The 21,311-nt window shown below is 44.0% G+C and overlaps 1 protein-coding gene across 2 annotated transcripts in view; it reads left to right on the top strand.

The window, feature by feature from the left end:
* The window catches only part of LOC114892986 (proton-coupled amino acid transporter 1), a 94,104-nt gene that overhangs the window by 15,867 nt on the left and 56,926 nt on the right, over positions 1 to 21,311 (top strand). For both annotated transcript variants that reach the window (XM_029218392.1, XM_029218391.1), the window contains exons 3-9: positions 746 to 836; positions 1,811 to 1,899; positions 2,372 to 2,467; positions 4,516 to 4,600; positions 5,177 to 5,395; positions 10,766 to 10,864; positions 15,130 to 15,296. In XM_029218392.1, coding sequence (XP_029074225.1) covers positions 746 to 836; positions 1,811 to 1,899; positions 2,372 to 2,467; positions 4,516 to 4,600; positions 5,177 to 5,395; positions 10,766 to 10,864; positions 15,130 to 15,296 — 846 coding nt within the window. The remainder of the gene's footprint in view (positions 1 to 745; positions 837 to 1,810; positions 1,900 to 2,371; positions 2,468 to 4,515; positions 4,601 to 5,176; positions 5,396 to 10,765; positions 10,865 to 15,129; positions 15,297 to 21,311) is intronic.

Below are 21,311 nucleotides of genomic sequence, written 5' to 3' on the forward strand. Positions count from 1 at the left end.
AGCCCAGGTCTCTGCACGCTACAAGCCCTCACCTCCCTGCCCCTCCCTGGGCACTGTTCCTGGACTCTTCCTAGGACAGGGATCTTTCTACCTTGGGTGGTTGTTAACGTGTCCGCTTTATCTCCTTGGAGACTTTTATTAGTTTCTAGAGACTGAGGTCCGTATCTGGTTCATGCTGATTTCCACCATTGCATTAACACAATGTTTTACACATTATAGATGGTATTTGTTGAGTGAAAAAATAATGAGGACACTTGAGAGACTTTACAGTTGCAGCTTCAGGTGCACAGTCTGTACAACAGATGAGGGAAAACTGTGTCCTCAAGGCAGAAGGATAAACTAGGTGACTGTGTGAAGAGGGCTTCTCCAATCTTAGGCATTTGACTTTTTTTTTTTAATAAAAAGTACACCAGGGACTGCAGACCCCCACTGTCCCTCTGATCTAATCTCCAAGAGAGGTGGACTTTTCAGATGCTTCAGGGAACAGAGTTTATAGCCCAGTGACTAAGAGAGTGGGCTCAGGGGCTAGACAGCCTGGGTTTGAATCTAGGCTCACACTCAAGGTACATGGCCTTGAGCAGGTTGCTCCCTCATGCATAAGGTGAAGTTAATACCTATCTCATAGGGTTGTTCTGGAAATTGAATGAGATAACTCATGAAGGCACTTAGCACAGTGCTAAGTGCTCAGTAAATGCTAGCTCTCATTATTGTTAACATGCCCTTGTCTGCCTTCTTCCCACTTCAGATGGTTCCAGACCCTGATCCACCTATTAAAAAGCAACATTGGCACAGGACTCCTGGGGCTGCCTCTGGCCGTGAAAAATGCAGGCATCTTGGTAAGGGTCTGTGTCGGTGCAAGGAAGTATTGTGACACATTTTAGGAGACAGTGGTTTTATTTTAATTTACTTCATGGAAAACATTTTAAAATGGGAAGCTTTTCTTTTTCAAATTCAGTTGAGAGAAAGCAAAGTTCAGGTGTTCATTCATCTAAAGATATATATATATATTTTTACATCTTTATTGGAGTATAATTGCTTTACAGTGGTGTGTTAGTTTCTGCTTTATAACAAAGTGAATCAGTTATACATATACATATCATCTAAAGATATTTATCGAGGATCTTCTGTGTGCCAGGCACTGTTCTAGACTCTTAGAATATTATCAGTGAATAAAAACAGACGATGATTCCTTTCCTCATGGAGCTTACTTTGAGGCGAGGAGGAGGTACTTGAAAAGTTTCTGGAAGTTTCTATCAATAATATTAACTAATGAGTTAGTAGCAGAAGTCTGTCCATTTTCTACACAGTCCTTCCATGCCCTACCCTTAGATGGCCAACTCTGAGAATCTTATTTTTTTCCTTTCATGATTCTCCCCGTATAGGCTGCCTATCCAAAGCCATTCTGGTTTCTTTTAAAGTTGGAGAAGCTTAGAGACGGGGATTGTCCTCCGCTAAGGACGGTGTTGTGGCATTGCTCTGGAGAGAACTCTCCCCCTTCCACCACCCCTTAGCCTGTCTCTTCTTCCCAGACAGTCCCAGGAGCCTTCTATTCTGCCGATTGGCAACAGTCTCGGAATAGCCTTATCTTGTGTCATTCTCCTCCGGGAGATTAATTCTCTAGAAGGCATGCTGAGGTTCAGATGATGCCCGTCCTACTCAGCTCACCTCTGTGAGCACGTTTGTCTCTCGAAAGCTCTGCCGGAAGTTCTGTCATTGGAAGGTTCCCTAGTAAAGTTTTGATCATTTGCAAATCCAGTTCTAATTCTGTCTGCTTGTCTCTCCCCCTCTTACCCACAACGCCTGTCTGCAGATGGGTCCCCTCAGCCTGCTGGTGATAGGCCTCGTGGCTGTGCACTGCATGGGTATCCTGGTGAAGTGCGCTCACCACTTCTGCCGCAGGTGAGAGCCCTCCGAGCCACTTCTCGAGTGACAGATTGTCCTTTGGGGTTCCGTTGCCAACACTGAAAGTGAGCACTTAACACAGATCACTCTGGACTCTGTGCCGGCTGAAGGTGGCTGCTAGTCATCGCAGCACTGCCTTTCCCTGGCGATTTTTGTGTTCTTTTTTAGCTTGCTGTCATCTGTCGCACTTACTTATATCCAGTGGACAGAGACCACATTCTGGTTTTACGTGCTTTGTAATATTTACCCCATTGAAAAGGTTTACCAGATGGTTGTTAATTATAAGGGAAGTAATCGTCCCATTGACATAAGACTTCTGCTCCTTGAAAGCATCAGACCCAGGACTCAGCGGTATGTCTAAGGTGGCTGATGGCGAACCGGCCCAGGTCTCCCGTGAGCTGTGTTTGTTCTGTTGTTGTCGTTGTCTGACCCCTGCACTCTGCCCTTCCTCTCCCTCCCCTCCTCCCAGACTGAACAAGCCCTTTGTGGACTATGGGGATACGGTGATGTATGGCCTGGAAGCCACCCCCATCTCCTGGCTCCGGAACAACGCCCACTGGGGAAGGTAATGGGTTTCCTTTTTCTTTGCGGCTGTGGCCGCTGGGTGTGGAGGCCTTCGGATAGGGAGGTGAGGTGTGGGAGACAGTGCAGCTCGTGAGAAGAGCATTGCTTGGGTCTGTGGACTTGAGTTCTAGCTTAGCTCTGCCAGTGGTCATTTGTGTGACCCTGGGCTGTGTGACCTCTCCTTTCTGTGGGCCTCAGTTTCCTCATTGTAAAACTTGGGTCCTGCCCTGAAAGATACTGAAGGGCTCTCCCAGCTTTGACAGCCTGTGACCAGTGATTATATTTCATCCCCTTGTTTGGTTAACAGATATATTTAAGCACACTCTTATAAGTGGTACAAAACAATTTTAGGTATAGGGAGGGGGGTTTCCCTGAGGGATATTATGTAGTCCTGGCACTCCAATAGACGGAGAAAGATGCATGGGAATCTTGAGAACAAGAGATCAGGAAAAGGATATACCAGTAGAGAGAGTCATGAGCTAGAAATACACCGCAGGAGCCCTGAGAGGGAGGAGCCCTAAAGACGCTCTTGTCCGCCGTGGCAGATGAGACGCGCACGTGATAGGAGCTTTCAGGGCAGGGTACTGGGCAGGAGAAGGAAGGCTTCAAGGAGGAGGTGAGGTGAGCCAGAACAAATGGGTTTGTTAGGGAAAGAGACGTTTCAGGACCTGGGTTGGGAGGTGTTTGGAAGTTTCTCCTTATGGTAACTTTTCAGATGCCTGGAGAGAAATATTCTACTGTTTGTTTCCTATTTGAGGAAACGGTACATGTAGATGTAAAAAATTGATAACATCGAGGGCTGAATCCTTTTTTTTTAAAAAAAGTTGAATCACATTAAAGTTATGTTCTCCAGAAAAACTCCTTGTTGTGGTCATAGGGAGACTTTTACCTTCACACATAGTCAGCTTCTTCCTGTGATGCAGGATTATGTAATTCTTTCAGCAAAGTCGTTTTCTGTGCCTGGGAGAAGCCAGATTGCCAAGTGACCACTGTTGGTTGGTTGGTTGTTAGTTGATTCTTTCTTGACCTCTCTTCTTTTCTCCTCTTCCTTTCTTCATCTCTTTTTTCCTCTCTCCTCCTCCTCTCTTTCCCTCTAGCCCCATACCTTCCCCCTCCTTCCTTACTCCCTCCCTCCCTGCCTTCCTTTAATAAAATTAATGTGTGCTTGTGGTTAAAAAAAAATTTTTTTTTTTTGGAACAAGATAGGAGAACATAAAGTGAAGAGTAAAAGTATAACCCAGTCACAGTTGCATGGGTTTTCTTTTGGAATTTTCTGAATATATACAAACATACACACATTCTTAACATTTTTTACACTAATTACCATACTATGCATACTGACTGGAAACTTGTTTTGTTTTTTTCCCTTAAAGGTCTTAGACATTTCTTTATCAGCACACGCAGATTTAACATATTCTTTTTATCTGCTGTATTCTGTTTCATCTCATAATGGCCTATAATTTAATCATTTTCCTTTTGATGACCCCTTAGGTTGTTACCAGCTGTTGTTGTAACAGTGCTTCAACCAGCAGCCTGTTTTGGTACATCAATTTCTGTGTCCTTATGTGAGAGTCAGTTGGTTCTTAGATCCAAGTTATAGAAAGAGGTCTGTGAAGGGGTCCACTTCTTGGGCTTTTATGCTGAGGGTTCCCTGTAGCTTTAGGACAAACAGTGTGAGAGGGGATAGGCGGGCTATGGGAAGCGGGTAGCCAAGGGGCTGGGTAGTGGTCCTGGTGTATGTGCTCCGCCCCGGCCAGTGCAGTCTCAGGACTGTCTCGAGTCTGCCTGACCGCGTGCAGCATTCCTGACACGAAGCCAGGAAGGGGACCTCGGGAACCACACAGATAGCACCTCCTTCACCTTCCTCTAAGGCTCTAGACCAGTGGCACGTGGCACATTTTCTCCTCTTTCCTGGGCACACTCATCCTTGTCACCTGATGGGAAGGGTCTGTGATGACTTGGGAATAAGCGCTGTTCAAACACCTGTCTCTCTGGCAGTCTTGCTTGCTATCATTACGATCTTTGTCTTCCTTCCTTCCCCACCTGCAGGCACACTGTGGACTTCTTCCTAATCGTCACGCAGCTGGGATTCTGCTGTGTCTATTTTGTCTTTCTGGCTGACAACTTCAAACAGGTAGGCCCTGGTAAAAAGAGAGACTGGCAAGAGATGAGTGGACTTCCTGTTTAGGGTCTCTTCCAAGCCAGTTTTGTTCAACACAAGAATTGAGATCTTAACACTTTACGTAGAACAGTGTCAGTGTCGTTTGATTTTATCTAAAGACCCAGGGCGTGGGACTTCCCCCGTGGTCCAGTAGTTAAGACTCAGCAGTTCCACTGCAGGGGGCACAGGTTCGATCCCTGCTCAGGGAACTAAGATCCTGCATGCTGCATGGCGTGGCAAAAAATAAATAATAAATAAATAAATGAAAATTAAAAGAAAAAAAATACTTTAGAGAGACCCAGGGCATCGAGAAACCTCAAGATGTCTTGCTGTCCTCCTGTCTTTAGGTAAGATGTGATCAAATCCAGTTCAGACATTCAGGTGGCTAACAATTACGAAGATCTCCAAAGACAGTTCATCGACCACTAACTTTCTATGTGGCCTTCTTCACACGCTGAGCCTTTAGCCAAGAATCCCTTCTGGTGGGAGGGCCACTGGCCTTTGTCATTTGAGAGGCTTTCCCTGCAGCTTTTCTTCCCCTCGTTCTAGGTGATAGAAGCAGCCAATGGGACCACCACCAACTGCCACAACAACGAGACGGTGATCCTGATGCCCACCATGGACTCGAGACTCTACATGCTCGCCTTCCTGCCCTTCCTGGTGCTTCTGGTGTTCGTCAGAAACCTCCGAGTCCTGTCCATCTTCTCCCTGTTGGCCAACATCACCATGGTGGTCAGCCTGGTTATGCTCTACCAGTTCATTGTTCAGGTATGACCCCAGGCTCCCCGCTCCACCTATTAAATAATCAGAGAAACAAGGTGAGTAAGTGGAACATAAATAGGGGTTTGTTACTTATGAGCAGTGTACTTAGGTTAGGGCTTCTCAGCGTGGGCACTGTTGACGTTTGGGCTGGATAACCCTTTGTTGTGGGGCTGTTCTGTGCATCGCGGGATGTTTAGCAGCATCCTGGTCTCTACCCACTAGGTGCCAGTAGCAACCGCTCCCCAAGTTACGACAACCAAAAGTGTCTCCAGACGTTGCCAAATGTCCCCGGGGGGGCAAAATCATCCCCACTGAGATCACTGGTTTAGACTTTTTCCCAGTTAGGTAATTAAGACATGATCATTGTATAAGATTGGAAAATAGAGAAAAATATTAAGATGATTCTTATATTAACTTATAACATTTATATTCGTATATTAAATAATATAAGAATCATCTTATTATATAACATATTGTAATAAGGAATATTTATTTTACCACTCCAGTTTTATATTTATTCAAATAGTAAATAATTCCTTACCACTCCAGTTTTATATTTATTTGTCAGAACTGTAAATCCGGTGATTATTCCACCTCACATAGCCCATGTGGGCAGGTCTGTGGGGAGGTGCAGGAGAGGACATCTGTATATAGATGGGTAGAAGATCAGGCTGAGGAAAATGTGCCCTTAAACACTGGTTGATTATAGACATTTGCCAAGACTTGAGAAAAGGAAGAAAATGTAAGCATGTGAATAAAAGAATAACTTTAAAAAAAGGTATGTAAATTTAATTCCCCAAATAACTCATCAATACATACTTATGAAAATACAGACAACACAAATACCTTTTGAACACTCCATCTCCACCCTGAGTCTCCTCCACTCTGGGACCCACTGTGTGTGTTTCTAGGTCCTGCGAATGCATTTACACACTGTATTCCTATGTAGAGAAATATATAAAGCAAAAATTGGTTTTGTGCGTTTTTTAACATAATTTAAAAAGTTATTACATGTAGTGTTCATCTGCCTTGCTTTTTTTCATTGACAATATCTCAGAAAGCCTTCCATGCTGATACACCTGGTTTTATCTCATTCTTTTTAATTGCTAAATAGTATCTCAGAGAATAGACATGCTGTAGTTTTGTAGCCTGTCAAGTCATGTATCATCTGTAGTGTCATTTAGTATTATGACAGTGAATATTCGTATGCCTTCCTTTTTGTGGACATGTATAAATACTTCTCCAAGATAAGCATCTAGAGGTGCTTAGAGACGCAATTGCTAGACAGTGTGCACTGTAGAATTTTTTATATTGCCAAGTTGCTTTTTCCAAAAGCTATTTACCAATTTCACATTGACTCCCTTCCACAGTTTGTAAGCAACCCCTTCTAGCCACACTGTGTCAATCTTTTGAATCTGGCTCAGTCTGACAGGTGAACATTACCTCATTTTCACAGTCTGCTTAACAGTGACCCGGTTACCCCCTGATGAGGTTTCTAGGAAAACAGTGGGTCATAAAATACAAGGACTTCCTGTACTGAGGAAATGACATAATGAGTTTAGACTAACAGTGTAGCAGTGAGCGTTTACTGGTATTTCCTTCTCCCAGTAAGTCAGGTGGATGGCAGATACTGACTCTTCTCCTGCAGAACTATTTTCTTTTTTTTTTTTTTGAATACAAATTTTTATTCTGGGTACTTTTTACCATTTCAAACATCATAAATAGCTAAAGACAAACAAACAAAAAAAAACATATTGCAAAAACAATACCAAAAGATTTAAAATATATAATTTACATATAATAATCATGTAAGTATATGTCTTCATTATATACATTTTATTCATAATTTTGTTTATAGCTTTATTTTAGTATCTTTTATGGTTCTAGTAATGTAAGTGATATCCTTTATAAAAAGCCTTGCAATATTCTTACTAGCAGTCAAGGTGCAAGAATACCAAATCAAACTAGCCAAGGATCTAAGCAGAACTATTTTCTAACACATAAAATAGACAGCTGTCCATGTCCCATTTTTTTATGGGACTGGAAAGAGGACCTGTGAACACATGAATGACAATTTCCAGAGAGTTTCTTTCCCTATCTGGCCAATTCAGTTAAAACAAGCAAGGGTAAATAAATGTATGATTTAACTTTGTAATTAGAGATCTCAGTCAGTGCCTAGGACACACTGTGGTGAACGTTAAAGACAAAAACGGGTGATGCCAGCTCACGGAGACACCGCATTTAATTTCAAACCACTGCAGGTTGTTGGACTGTGGTCGTTGCTGTGATCAGAGGGCTGGGATGGGAATATGGGTTCCATAGCATCTCAGTCCCCCCTGAAAGTCCATCCAGGGCATTGCCTGTGCCTCGTACAACCTGCGCTTTCGGATGAGGCAGCCCTGCTGACTTCGCGAGAGCGATTCTGAGCCTGTCTCTGGGCTCAGCCAGGAGGTAGGTTGTGATCTGGTGGTGCTATCTGCCCGGGTCTGGCTGTGTGTTCAGGAGCTTCATTTTGATGTGGTACACAGCTAAAGATGTCCCTCTGGGTTGTTTTTGTTGTTGCTGTTAGTTCTGTCCCATCTTGGCATTTTACCCCCTTTACCTTGATATTTCCTCCTGCTGTCCAAAGTTCCTGAATTTTCACCTAAACCCGAGCCTCTACATGACCGATGCTCTTGCGCCTCAGGCTCATGCCATTGTAGGAAGTCGCCTGATGCCTTCCACCGGAGCAGCTGTCTTCATCATGTGCATGACAAATGGCACAGTTCTGAGCAGAGTGCCTTGCCCAGAAGGGCTCCCAATAAATCCAATAGATGTGTTATCACTGCATATCCTTAATTCTTTTTTTTTTGGCCGCATCGCACAGCTTGTGGGATCTTAGTTCCCCTGACCAGGGACTGAACCCGGGCCATGGCAGTGAGAGCTCTGAGTCCTAACCACTGCGCTGCCAGGGATATCCTTGATTCTGAGATGTAATTTTTCACAGTTAATAACGTTTCCAAAATTGGAGTACATCTGACAATCCTTATGTACATTTAACAGCATTTTTTCAAAAAGCTGTTACAATTATATGATAATGTGGTACAAATGAGGAGATAATATGTTGCAAGTGAGCCGATTTTAATTTGTACATTTCTTTGTAAATGAAAGTTTTTCCCCAAGTTTAATTCGTTGGGGTGTAAGGCAGTAGCAGTCATTATGTATGTAGAATTATAAATTCCTTCTGCTGGTCTCATTCACACCGGTATCCTCAGACATGTATTTTGAAATTCCCTCTCTGATATCTCAGCCCGATCTGATATATCATTCTGGGCAGTAGTCATCCATTAACCAACAGATCCACTAACCTCCTGTTTTCAGGAACTCTAGTTACACTGTGACTCAGGGATAATTACGGGGTGATCTCACCCTCATATTTCATCAAAAAACAAAAATATTTACGAATCTTGTCTTCATTCTAGGAACTGAAGTGCTTCTTTTTTATTTTTTGGCTGCGTTGGGTCTTCATTGCTGCGTGCAGGCTTTCTCTAGTTGTGGCAAGCAGGGGCTACTCTTCTTTGCGGTGTGCGGGCTTCTCATTGAGGTGGCTTCTCTTGTTGTGGAGCACAGGCTGTAGGCACACGGGCTTCAGTAGTTGCAGCACGCAGGCTAAGTTGTTGCGGCACGCAGGCCCTAGAGCACGCAGGCTTCAGTAGTTGTGGCACATGGGCTCTAGGGCAGGCAGGCTTCAGTAGTTGTGGAGCGCAGGCTCTAGAGCACAGGCTCAGTAGGTGTGGCACACATGCTCCGCGGCATGTGGGATCTTCTTGGACCAGGGATTGAACCTGTGTCCCCTGGCAGGCGGATTCTTAACCACTGCATCACCAGGGAAGTCCCTGAAGTGCTTCTTATGAGAGATCTAACTGATTTCTTAGTAGGGGCTCAGAAAAAAAAAAAAAAAAAAAAAGAAAGCATTTAAAAAATCCTTTTTATCTTAGGAAGACTATAATATAATTGCTTTGAAATCTTTCAAAGAGAAGCCTATTACAGAGAAGAATAGTAGATCTCTTTTTTGCTCTCTGATATTATTCCATCACACTGTTAGAACATTCCCCATATCTCTCTAGAGACCTCTTTAGGGAAATCAGTTTTAAAAGATTGTAAAAGGCAGTTTTAAAGTCATTTTTAAATCTAAAGGCCAAATTCTGAACGGATGGCAGCTTCTGTCTCCTCTGAGTCCTGCTCCTTCGATACTGTCCATCACTGGGGACTCTTGCCCATTAGTCAGCCAGGTGGGTACATACTTACATTGTACCTGCAGTTATCAAGTGCCTTGGTTTTTATATGCCTTCTTTTTAAAATGCTGTTTTTGCTATTTTTTTCCCCATATGTGCCAATACTCCTGTCATGTGCCTATCAGAAATATTTTCCAAGTGTTGATTTACAGAATTTTTGAAAAAAGAGAGAAAGGGAAGTAGAGAAAGTGCTCATCTAAAAATCTACCACCTTTCCCTCCAGCTTTATCTGTGTGGAGTGTTTATGTAGTTGTATCATGGTGAACATATAAATTTTAAAAATATTTTTCTCATTACTATTTTATAAGCAGTTTTCATGTACTACTTAGTTATCCCACTCTTTACTTTTTAAATAGTGCATAATATTCTGTGGTGTATTGGATGTGCAGTAAACTACCTGTTCAGATGTTTGGGAGCATTTAGGTTGTTATCACTTACTGTTAAAAAGCCTTGCTCAACTTTTTTCATATTTTCATCATTTTTTTTCTACTTAGATTATATTTCTGGGGATGGGATTACCTAGTGAAAGAACATGATTCTTTTTATGCAGTCTCTAACATTTAAGGTTTTTTTTATAATAAATTTATTTTTTTAGTTTTGGCTGCATTGGGTCTTTGTTGCTGTGTGGGCTTTCTCTAGTTGCGACGAGCGAGGGCTACTCTTCGTTGTGCTGCGCGGGCTTCTCATTGCAGTGGCTTTTCTTGCTGCGGAGCAGGGGCTGTAGGTGCACGGACTTCAGTAGTTGTGGCTTGCGGGCTCTAGAGCGCAGGCTCAGTAGTTATGGGGCACGGGCTTAGTTGCTCGTGGCATGTGAGATCTTCCCAGACCAGGGATTGAACCCACGTCCACTGCGTTGGCGGGCAGACTCTTAGCCACTGCACCACCAGGGAAGTCCCAACATTTGAGTTTTTAATGGTACTTTGGGCTAGTCTTTCCCCAAAGCAAGTAGGGTTTTCTCAGCGATGGAAAAAAAAAAAGAAAGGCTATAAATGACCCCAAATCACCTGTCCCAGACTTAGGAAAGGTTTGACCTGTCTGATGCTGGGGTTGAAATCATGAATCTCTATATAGCCTTTGATCTGTTTTATTTTCTCTCTTTCAGGATATCCCAGACCCCAGATTCCTCCCCTTGGTGGCATCCTGGCAGACCTACCCTCTTTTCTTTGGCACAGCCATTTTTGCATTTGAAGGCATCGGGATGGTAAGAGTTGCACTGTGATTCTCTGGGGCCCTCAGTGTCCTTGAGGTCTGCTTTAAGGAATGCTGAGGAAATGCTATTAGAAATTATCTTCTGAGTCTTATTGGCCAGTTAATGAATAGCGTTTCAAAGACTCCACTGAAGTTTCCCAGCTCCAGGTTTTGGAAGTAAGTTGTATGTAATTTGAGAATGTTTCCCTTCAAGCCCTCTCTGTTGCACACTCATCTCCTGTGTGTGCAGTAAGCAGCAGTGCAGGGCAATTCTGAACACAGGGTCTAGATTCAGACTGACTTGGGGTGAGTCCTGGCTCTGCCAGAGAGCAGCTGTGTGACCTTGTGCAAGGACTCGCCTGCTCAGAGCCTTCATTGTTTGCTTCTGAAAAGTGGGCTTAATGTTTAGTAGTTGTTAGGATTAAATGAGATATGTGTAAAGTGCTTTGTACGGTCTCTGACATATGGTGAGCATAAGTACTTTTTATTTTCATTAATAATACTATTGATTTTATTGTTAAATCAATAAACATATGAACTAATTCTCTGCCCTGGAACACTGTTGAGCTGTATTTTCCTTGTATAAATGAGTAGCCTTTAATCCTAGCTCAGCTTCCCCGTGTTGGTGCTGTGATTCCACCAAATTCTTCTCCTAAAGGGAGGGATCTGTCACTCAGGTGTACCTATTTTGGTTTTTATTTGTGTTTTTCATAATAAAGGTCCAGTATTCTCTGAAGAAAGTTATTAGCTCTGCTGGCCTAGGGCTTAGGAAATGGGAAGACACTTCTTTCATGGAATATCTTTTTGTCCCCATTTGATTGTCCTGTCACCTTATACACTTTTAAGAAAACCTAGAAGCTGGACATTTTTTGTCACAATTTGAGGCATTGCCCAGGTGGTGTCCATGGAACGTGAGGCTCTAACAACATGGGGGAGGCTTTTCGGGTGATTGTGTGTACGTGGTTGTCCTGAGGTTTTGAACCTTTCCCTGTGCTTGCTCTTGGGGCTTCTCATTGCCCAAGAAGAATGTCTCATCTTTTTTTTTTTTTTTTTAATAAATTTATTTATTTATTTTATCTTTGCTTTGGGTCTTCGTTGCTGCGCGCGGGCTTTCTCTAGTTGCAGCAAGCGGGGGCTACTCTTCATTGCGGTGCGCTGGCTTCTCACTGCGGTGACTTCTCTTGTTGTGGAACATGGGCTCTAGGCGCGTGGGCTTCAGTAGTTGTGGCTCGCGGGCTCTAGAGCGCGGGCTCAGTTGTTCCGTGGCATTTGGGATCTTCCCAGACCTGGGCTCGAACCCATGTCCCTTGCATTGGCAGGCGGATTCTTAACCTCAGAATGTCTCATCTTGATTCACAGACATATATGGTTTCCCTGCTGCTGGGGCAGAGGCCTGAAGGGGCCTGTATTATAGCAGGAGAAAGCGGTCCCAAGCACTCGGGACTGGAAAGAAGAGGCTGAGTGAGTGCGGAAAGATGCTCGGGTTTCTTTAGGAACGTTGTACTGCATTTGTCAGTTTCCCCTAACAACACAGGGCAGAAATTGTTCTTTGTTTCATTTCATTAGCTGAGGCTTGGATACAGAGTGATTCCGTAATCCTCATTATCCGTTACTTCAAGATTTGTCCATGTTTTCTCTTTTTACAATAGAGACACTGCTGTTTTGACTGTTAGTTTGGATCTGAGGGCTGTTGGGCATGACGGGTAAGAGCAGTGGACTCACTGGGATTTCCCGTGCTCTCTCTGTTTCTGCACCATTGACCTGGGCTGGCTGGGCTGGAGGAGATGGGCACCCTGCCCTCTGGCTCCTGAGACTCTCCATAGAAAGAAACCGAAGGAAAGCTTAGAAACTGTTTCTCATTGGATGTGGATCAACTGAAGCTTGAGCCCCTTGAGCCGGGCAGCGGGGGCTGGGGGTTGGGGGGTGGGGTTGCTGAGGGCCAGTTGGAGATACAGAGCAGTGATACGCCCCAGAGCCCCAGGCCGGCAGCTGGCTCGCAGGGTGTGTCTGGCTCAGACCTGCTCTGCCTCATTTCCCTCAAGGAAAATGAGCATAACGACAAGATCAAAGACAGTTGGGACGGGTGGGGGTGGGGTGGGGGGGGCAGTTTGATGTTGCCGTGAGTCACATTTTGGGAGTCAGACCAGCCAGGGGCGGTTGACAGCAGATCATGAAGGTTGTTACAGTCACACTTGCTATTTTCCCTGTCCCTATACGAACCAGCCTTCATTAAGGGCCTTTCCTAACAGTATGGAGGTTTCTCAAAAAACTAAAAATAGGGACTTCCCTGGTAGTCCAGCGGTTAAGACTCCTCGCTCTCAATGCTGGTTCGATCCCTGGTCGGGGAACTAACATCCCACATATCGCAACTAAGCTCACACGCTGCAACTACTGAGCTTGCGCACTCTAGAGCCGGTGCGCCGCACCTAGAGAAGCCCACATGCCGCAACGAAGACCCAGCACAGCCTAAATAAATAATAAATAAAAATAAATTTATTGAAACAGAAACCTAAAAATAGAGTTGCCATGTGATCCAGCAATTCCAGCAATTCCGTTCCTGGGCATCTACCCACACAAAACTATAATTTGAACACCCCTGTGTTCATAGCAGCACTGTTCACAATAGCCAAGACATGGAAGCCACCTAAATGTCCACTGACAGATGAATGGATAAAGAAGATGTGGCATACACACACACACACACACACACACACACACACACAATGGAATATTACTCAGCCATTGAAAAGAATGAAATAATGCCATTTGCAGCAATGTGGATGCAACTAGAGATTATCATACTAAATAAAGTAAGAAAGAGAAAGACAAGTATCATCTGATATCACTTATATGTAGAATCTAAAATGTGACCCAAACAAACGTATCTACAAAACAAGAACAGACTCACAAATAGAGAGAACAGACTTGTGGTTGCCAGGGGGTCGGGGGTAGGGAAGGATTGAGAGCTTGGGATTAGCAAATGCAAACTATTACATATAGGATGGATAAACAACAAGGTCCTACTGTATAGCACAGGGAACTGTATTCAATATCCTGTGATAAATCATAATGGAGAAGAATATGAAAAAGAATATATATATGTATGACTGAGTTACTTTGCTGTGCAGCAGAAATTAAACACAACATTGTAAGTCAACTATACTTAAATGTTTTAAAAGAAAATTTTCATAATAAAAATTTTAAGTGTTAAAAAAAAGGGGGGGCCTTTCCTTGGCTTTGGCTAATGTTAAAGAAAGTCCTGGGCTTCCCCGGTGGTGCAGTGGTTGGGAGTCCGCCTACCAATTCAGGGCACACGGGTTTGAGCCCTGGTTCGGGAGGATTCCACATGCTGTGGAGCAACTAGGCCCGGGCACCACAGCTACTGAGCCTGCGCTCTAGAGCCCGCAAGCCACAGCTACTGAGCCTGCATGCCACAGCTACTGCAGCCTATGCACCTGGAGCCCGTGTTCCACAACAGGGAAGGCCACCACAATGAGAGGCCCGCATGCCATGGCTGGGGAGAGCCCGCGTACAGCAGCAAGGACCCAACGCAAGCAAAAATAAAATAAATAAATTTAATAATAAAAATAAATAAAGTCCTCTTCTATGAGGGAGAAGGCCGTGAGGATCAGTGGTTTGAAACAGGAGTCTGGAAACTGGGTTTTGTTATACATCTCCACGAGCCTCAATCTCCAGGGTCCTCTCGGTTTCTCTAACTTGGAGATTTCACTTGTCACTGCTAGTGCCCACCCCTTTTGAGGTAAGGAAACGGTTTCTGGGAACTGGAGTGGCAGTTTTCCCTGACCTGCATTTTGCATTCTTGGGACAGGTTAGTAGAGCTGTGATTTCAGGTGAGGTACAGCTGGCTTGGGCCACCACCTGTGTCTCTTCCTTGTTGCGCTGGGTGGGCATGATGCAAGAGGGCCTGCTGGGTGCCATGCCACCTGCATTTGAGGAGTAAACAGCACTCCCAGCCCACAGGGATCTTGTAGCCGGAGGCAAAGATCCAGCCTGTGCCAGAAGTCCTGGCTTCCGGGCCTGCCCGCCCTTACCTCCCGGGACTTCCTGCTTAGACAGCAGGCTCCAGAGCTCCTCCAGCTCGGCAAGCGTAACTAATGAGGAACAGCTTGCATTTGTCTGTCTAGTCAAGGACAGATGTGCTTTGGGGGAATTTGGGCATAGAGAAGTTACTTTTTTCTGAGAATATTACTTTGTTGTTGTCATTGGCCATTAATGTTGCTTTATTCTATGCTTTCTCTTCTCTCACTACTCTCCTAGGTTCTGCCCCTTGAAAACAAAATGAAGGATCCCCGGAAGTTCTCGCTCATCCTCTATGTGGGAATGGCTATCATCACTGTCCTCTACATCAGCCTGGCGTGTCTGGGGTACCTGCAATTTGGAGCTAGCATCCAAGGGAGCATAACCCTCAACCTGCCCAACTGTTGGTATGTTGGGGAGGATGGAAGCCTGGGAGCACTGGGTTTTTAAAAAAATTAATGAGGGTCAGAATGTGATTATTTCCTCCTCCCTATCTCTTAAATCAGCCCACTTCACTTTTTAAAAAAAAAAATTATTTTATTTATTTATTTTTGGCTGCGTTGGGTCTTCGTTGCTGCAGGCAGGCTTTCTCTAGGTGTGGCGAGCAGGGGGCTACTCTTCATTGCGGTGCGCGGGCTTCTCACTGCGGTGGCTCCTCTTGCTGCGGAGCACGGGCTGTACGCGCCTGGGCTTCCATAGTTGTGGCACGCGGGCTCAGTAGTTGTGGCTCGCGGGCTTAGTTGCTCCACGGGATGTGGGATCTTCGCAGACCAGGGCTCGAACCCATGTCCCCTGCACTGGCAGGCGGATTCTTAACCACTGTGCCACCAGGGAAGCCCCAGCCCATTTCACTTTAGCTCTCACTTGCCACCAGCCCCTAGCCTAGCACCATCCCTCCTTGGCTGCCCAGTAAGCCTTTTGGCTGGTTTCCCTGCCTGGGTCTGACTCTCTCTCCACATCTGTTCTCCTCCTGTTACCCGCGTGAGCCATCTAACCCGTAGTGCAGTCATGCACTTCCCCATTGAGAAGGCTCAAAGGCTTCCTTTAGTTCTTATGATAAAGAGGAAACCTTCAGGTACAGTCAGGGCCACTCAGGCTCTAGCCCCACCCCTACCTTATTCCTTCTCAGTGAGGAGGACGCAGCCTGGGCGTCACTCTGTTTGAGAAACTTCTCTGATGTCTCAGCCGCAGCAACTTCAAGTCTAGGTCAGTGGCCCTCCTCTCTGCTGCCCTGGAGTCTCGTGAGGATCCTGTCCTAATTCTTCTCCCATTGTGTTATAGTTGTCTGTTTACCTGTACTGTGATCTCCCTACATTGTAAGCTCTGAGGGTAGCAACTGTCCAGTTCTTCATTTTACTCCAAGCCCCTGGCACAATGCCTGGCGTACGATCAAAACCCAGTGAAAAGTTTTTGAATGAAAAGGAGGACTAAGCGCTGAGACTGTGAGGCATTTATAAATGAGGAGAGGTTACCAGGAAGCCAGTGGGGCCCAGAGGATAGAGGTGATCTGCTGTGTCCCAGCTCTACAGCCTTGGACAGATCACAGCTTCTCACTGCCTCAGTTCCCCTTTCTGGGAAATAAGAATAGTCATTTCTGCCAGGATTGTCATGAAGAGCAAAAGATGTGTGTGAGCTTTCTAATACTGAACTGGCACTATGGGGAAGTAGGATGCTGCAAGAGCTTTTTGCTTTGGGTGAGTCATTCCGATGGAAATGGATGCTGCATGGATTGGCTGATCCCCTGACTGATGGTGCCATTTCTCCCCGGAGATCTGAGCCCAGAATGGTCAAGCATCCAGTCCATTGACCTTGAACCGTTCTAAATAGACGGAGAAAGAGGAGGGCAAACCTGCCTGGTTCCCAGCTTCTGCTGTGCCTGTCCCAATGGCTGTCACCTGCTCCACGTGCAGGTGCAGATGGAGCCTCTCACCGTGGGCCCGGGATGCTTGGGAACCCTTCTGTATCTCATTTTCCCGAAGTCACGGTTGCTGTATTGTAGAGAAGCACTGAGACATACTGAAATGCTTCCTAAAAAGGTAGATGTCACAGGGTGTGTCTTAAGCAGCAGTTCTTTTCGGAAGATTACAGTTTCATTGCAGAGAGCAGCCGTGAGCAGATTCTGAGAAGCGTGTCCAATGCCCTAGGGATCAGAATCACCTTTCAAGCCAGTCTGGTATTAGAGCTCTGATCAGTGAGGCATTGTACAAGGACAGACTGAGAAAATTGAGAAAAACATCTTTTCAGGAGTATCAGTGTTTCGCACAGGACACCCTGATCAGCAGGGCTTTGGGGACTAGGTTTGTTGTATGGCCAGCCAAGTGGTAGCCCTGAAATGGGCTTTTGTTTTCTGAAAGTCTTTCTCTTTCCCTCTGATGCCTGCTTTTAAATTTCCAAATGTTCCTGCTCTTTCAAGAGAGAAGAGTTGGGTGGTAGCTCGCATAAGTGAAGATAAGTGGATCAGGGGCCGCAGAAGCAGCCCACATAATCTGAAGCCATAGCTGAGCATCTGTCTTCTTTCCTCTGATGTTTCAAACCCAGCTACCCTGATCTTTCTGCCTCCATTCGGGTGTGATTTATTTGGCCATCCCAGCAGGTGACTATCCTGATTCTAGACTTGCCAGCACTCCAGAAGGCTTCGGTGCTGCACTGAGTTTAATTATAGAGCCACTAGCTGGTTTTTTCCCCAAGGATTTTTATCATCTCTTCTTAGAACAAGTAAGACGTTTTGTCAATCTCAGTTTCTCCCAGGATGTTCTGCTCATAGCATTAGAACATCTTCTAGGTATTAATTTCGACCACAGAGGAATTCAGTATGCATCATGCACAATATAATCACCACTTTTAAATAGATTTCCAAGGCAGGGAGGTCCGTGTTTCTCGCTTCATAATGCATGAGGGTCTTATGTGAAGTGGAGCTTTGCATAGGGGCAGTGTCCTTCCCTTTAATGATCAAGTCAGATCTGTGAATACTTATTGATCAGACCTTTTTACTCCTCTGCACAGTCCTAGGCCTGGGATAAGATAGAGATGTCCCATGGTGAGTCAGCAGTCTCCCTGAGAAGCTACACATGAAGCAGTAGTAGGATAGTAACCCTAGTGGAATGCAAAGATGGATTTTGCTCCTGCCTCTTGCACTGTGTGGTCACTGTCTGATTCTAGGGAGCACTGAATTGGATGGGAAGGATATAAATAGGCTTGTTGGAGTTATATTGCATTTTTTTATAACATCTTTATTGGAGTATAATTGCTTTACAATGGTGTGTTAGTTTCTGCTTTATAACAAAGTGAATCAGTTATACATATACATATGTTCCCATATGTCTTCCCTCTTGCGTCTCCCTCCCTCCCTATCCCACCCCTCTAGGTGGTCACAAAGCATCGAGCTGATCTCCCTGTGCTATGCGGCTGCTTCCCACTAGCTATCTATTTTACGTTTGGTAGTGTATACGTGTCCATGCCACTCTCTCACTTTGTCACAGCTTACCCTTCCCCCTCCCCATATCCTCAAGTCCATTCTCTAGTAGATCTGTGTCTTTATTCCCGTCTTGCCCCTAGGTTCTTCCTGACCTTTTTTTTTTCTTTTTTCTTAGACTCCATATATATGTTTTGGCATATGGTATTTGTTTTTCTCTTTCTGACTTACTTCACTCTGTAGGACAGACTCTAGGTCCATCCACCTCACTACAAATATCTCAATTTCATTTCTTTTTATGGCTGAGTAATATTCCATTGTATATATGTGCCACATCTTCTTTATCCATTCATCTGTTGATGGACACTTAGGTTGCTTCCATGTCCTGGCTATTGTAAATAGAGCTGCAATGAACATTTTGGTACATGACTCTTTTTGAATTATGGTTTTCTCAGGATATATGCCCAGTAGTGGGATTACTGGGTCATATGATAGTTCTATTTTTAGTTTTTTAAGGGACCTCCATACTGTTCTCCATATCGGTTGTATCAATATACATTCCCACCAACAGTGTATGAGGGTTCCCTTTTCTCCACATCCTCTCCAGCATTTATTGCTTGTAGTTTTTTGATGATGGCCATTCTGACCAGTGTGTGGTGATACCTCATTGTAGTTTTGACTTGCATTTCTCTAATTATTAGTGATGTTGAGCATCTTTTCATGTGTTTGTTGGCAGTCTGTATATCTTCTTTGGAGAAATGTCTATTTAGGTCTTCAGCTCATTTTTGGATTGGGTTGTTTGTTTTTTTGATATTGAGCTGCATGAGCTGCTTGTAAAGTTTGGCTTTGTCAGTTGCTTCATTTACAAATATTTTCTCCCATTCTGAGGGTTGTCTTTTGGTCTTGTTTATGGTTTCCTTTGCTGTGCAAAAGCTTTGAAGTTTCATTAGGTCCCATTTGTTTATTTTTGCTTTTATTTCCATTTCTCTAGGAGGTGGGTCATAAAGGATCTTGCTGTGATTTATGTCATAGAGTGTTCTGCCCATGTTTTCCTCTAAGAGTTTGATAGTGTCTGGCCTTACATTTAGGTCTTTAATCCATTTTGAGTTTATTTTTGTGTATGGTGTTAGGGAGTGTTCTGATTTCATACTTTTACATGTACCTGTCCAGTTTTACCAGCACCACTTATTGAAGAGGCTGTCTTTTCTCCACTCTATATTCTTGCCTCCTTTATCAAAGATAAGGTGACCATATGTGTGTGGGTTTATCTCTGGGCTTTCTCTCCTGTCACTTTTTTTTTTTTTTTTTTTTTTTTTTTTGCGGTACGCGGGCCTCTCACTGTTGTGGCCTCTCCCGTTGCGGAGCACAGGCTCCGGACACGCAGGCTCAGCGGCCATGGCTCACGGGCCCAGCTGCTCCGCAGCATGTGGGATCTTCCCGGACCATGGCACGAACCCGTGTCCCTTGCATCGGCAGGCGGACTCTCAACCACTGCGCCACCAGGGAAGCCCTAGTTGTTTCCCTACAAATTGTGAAAGTTTTTGTTCTAGTTCTGTGAAAAATGCCAGTGGTAGTTTGATAGGGATTGCATTGAATCTGTAGATTGCTTTGGGTAGTAGAGTCATGTTCACAATGTTGATTCTTCCAATCCAAGAACATGGCATATCTCTCCATCTATTTGTATCATCTTTAATTTCTTTAATCAGTGTCTTATAATATTCTGCATACAGGTCGTTTATCTCCTTAGGTAGGTTTATTCCTAGATATTTTATTCTTTTTCTTGCAATGGTAAATGGGAGTGTTTTCTTAATTTCACTTTCAGATTTTTCATCATTAGTGTATAGGAATGCTAGAGATTTCTGTGCATTAATTTTGTATCCTGCTACTTTACCAAATTCATTGATTAGCTCTAGTAGTTTTCTGGTAGCATCTTTAGGATTCTCTATGTATAGTATCATGTCATCTGCATGATACTATAGCTTTACTTTTTCTTTTCCGATTTGGATTCCTTTTATTTCTTTTTCTTCTCTGATTGCTGTGGCTAAAACTTCCAAAACTATGTTGAATAATAGTGGGGAGAGTGGGCAACCTTGTCTTGTTCCTGATCTTAGTGGAAATGGTTTCTGTTTTTCACCATTGAGGACAATGTTGGCTGTGGGTTTGTCATATATGGCCTTTATTATGTTGAGGAAAGTTCCCTCTATCCTTACTTTCTGCAGGGTTTTTATCATAAATGGGTGTTGAATTTGTCAAAAGCTTTCTCTGCATCGATTGAGATGATCATATGGTTTTTCTCCTTCAATTTGTTAATATGGTGTATCACATTGATTGATTTGCATATATTGAAGAAACCTTGTATTCCTGGGATAAATCCCACTTGACCATGGTGTATGATCCTCTTAATGTGCTGTTGGATTCTGTTTGCCAGTATTTTGTTGAGGATTTTTGCATCTATGTTTATCAGTGATATTGGCCTGTAGTTTTCCTTCTTTGTGACATCTTTGTCTGGTTTTGGTATCAGGGTGATGGTGGCCTCGTAGAATGAGTTAGGGAGTATTCCTCCCTCTGCTATATTTTGGAAGAGTTTGAGAATGATAGGTGTTAGCTCTTCTCTAAATGTTTGATAGAATTCACCTGTGAAGCCATCTGGTCCTGGGCTTTTGTTTGTTGGAAGATTTTTAATCACAGTTTCAATTTCAGTGCTTGTGATTGGTCTGTTCATATTTCTTATTTATTCCTGGTTCAGTCTCAGCAGGTTGTGCATTTCTAAGGGTTTGTCCATTTCTTCCAGGTTGTCCATTTTATTGGCATATAGTTGCTTGTAGTAATCTCCCATGATCCTTTGTATTTCTGCAGTGTCAGTTGTTACTTCTCCTTTTTCATTTCTAATTGTATTGATTTCAGTCTTCTCCCTTTTTTTCTTGATGAGTCTGGCTAATGGTTTATCAATTTTGTTTATCTTCTCAAAGAACCAGCTTTTAGTTTTACTGATCTTTGCTATCGTTTCCTT

The sequence above is a fragment of the Monodon monoceros genome, unplaced genomic scaffold (assembly GCF_005190385.1).
Source record: "Monodon monoceros isolate NGI ecotype Baffin Bay Population unplaced genomic scaffold, NGI_Narwhal_1 Super_Scaffold_12, whole genome shotgun sequence".
Classification (NCBI taxonomy): Eukaryota; Metazoa; Chordata; class Mammalia; order Artiodactyla; family Monodontidae; genus Monodon; species Monodon monoceros.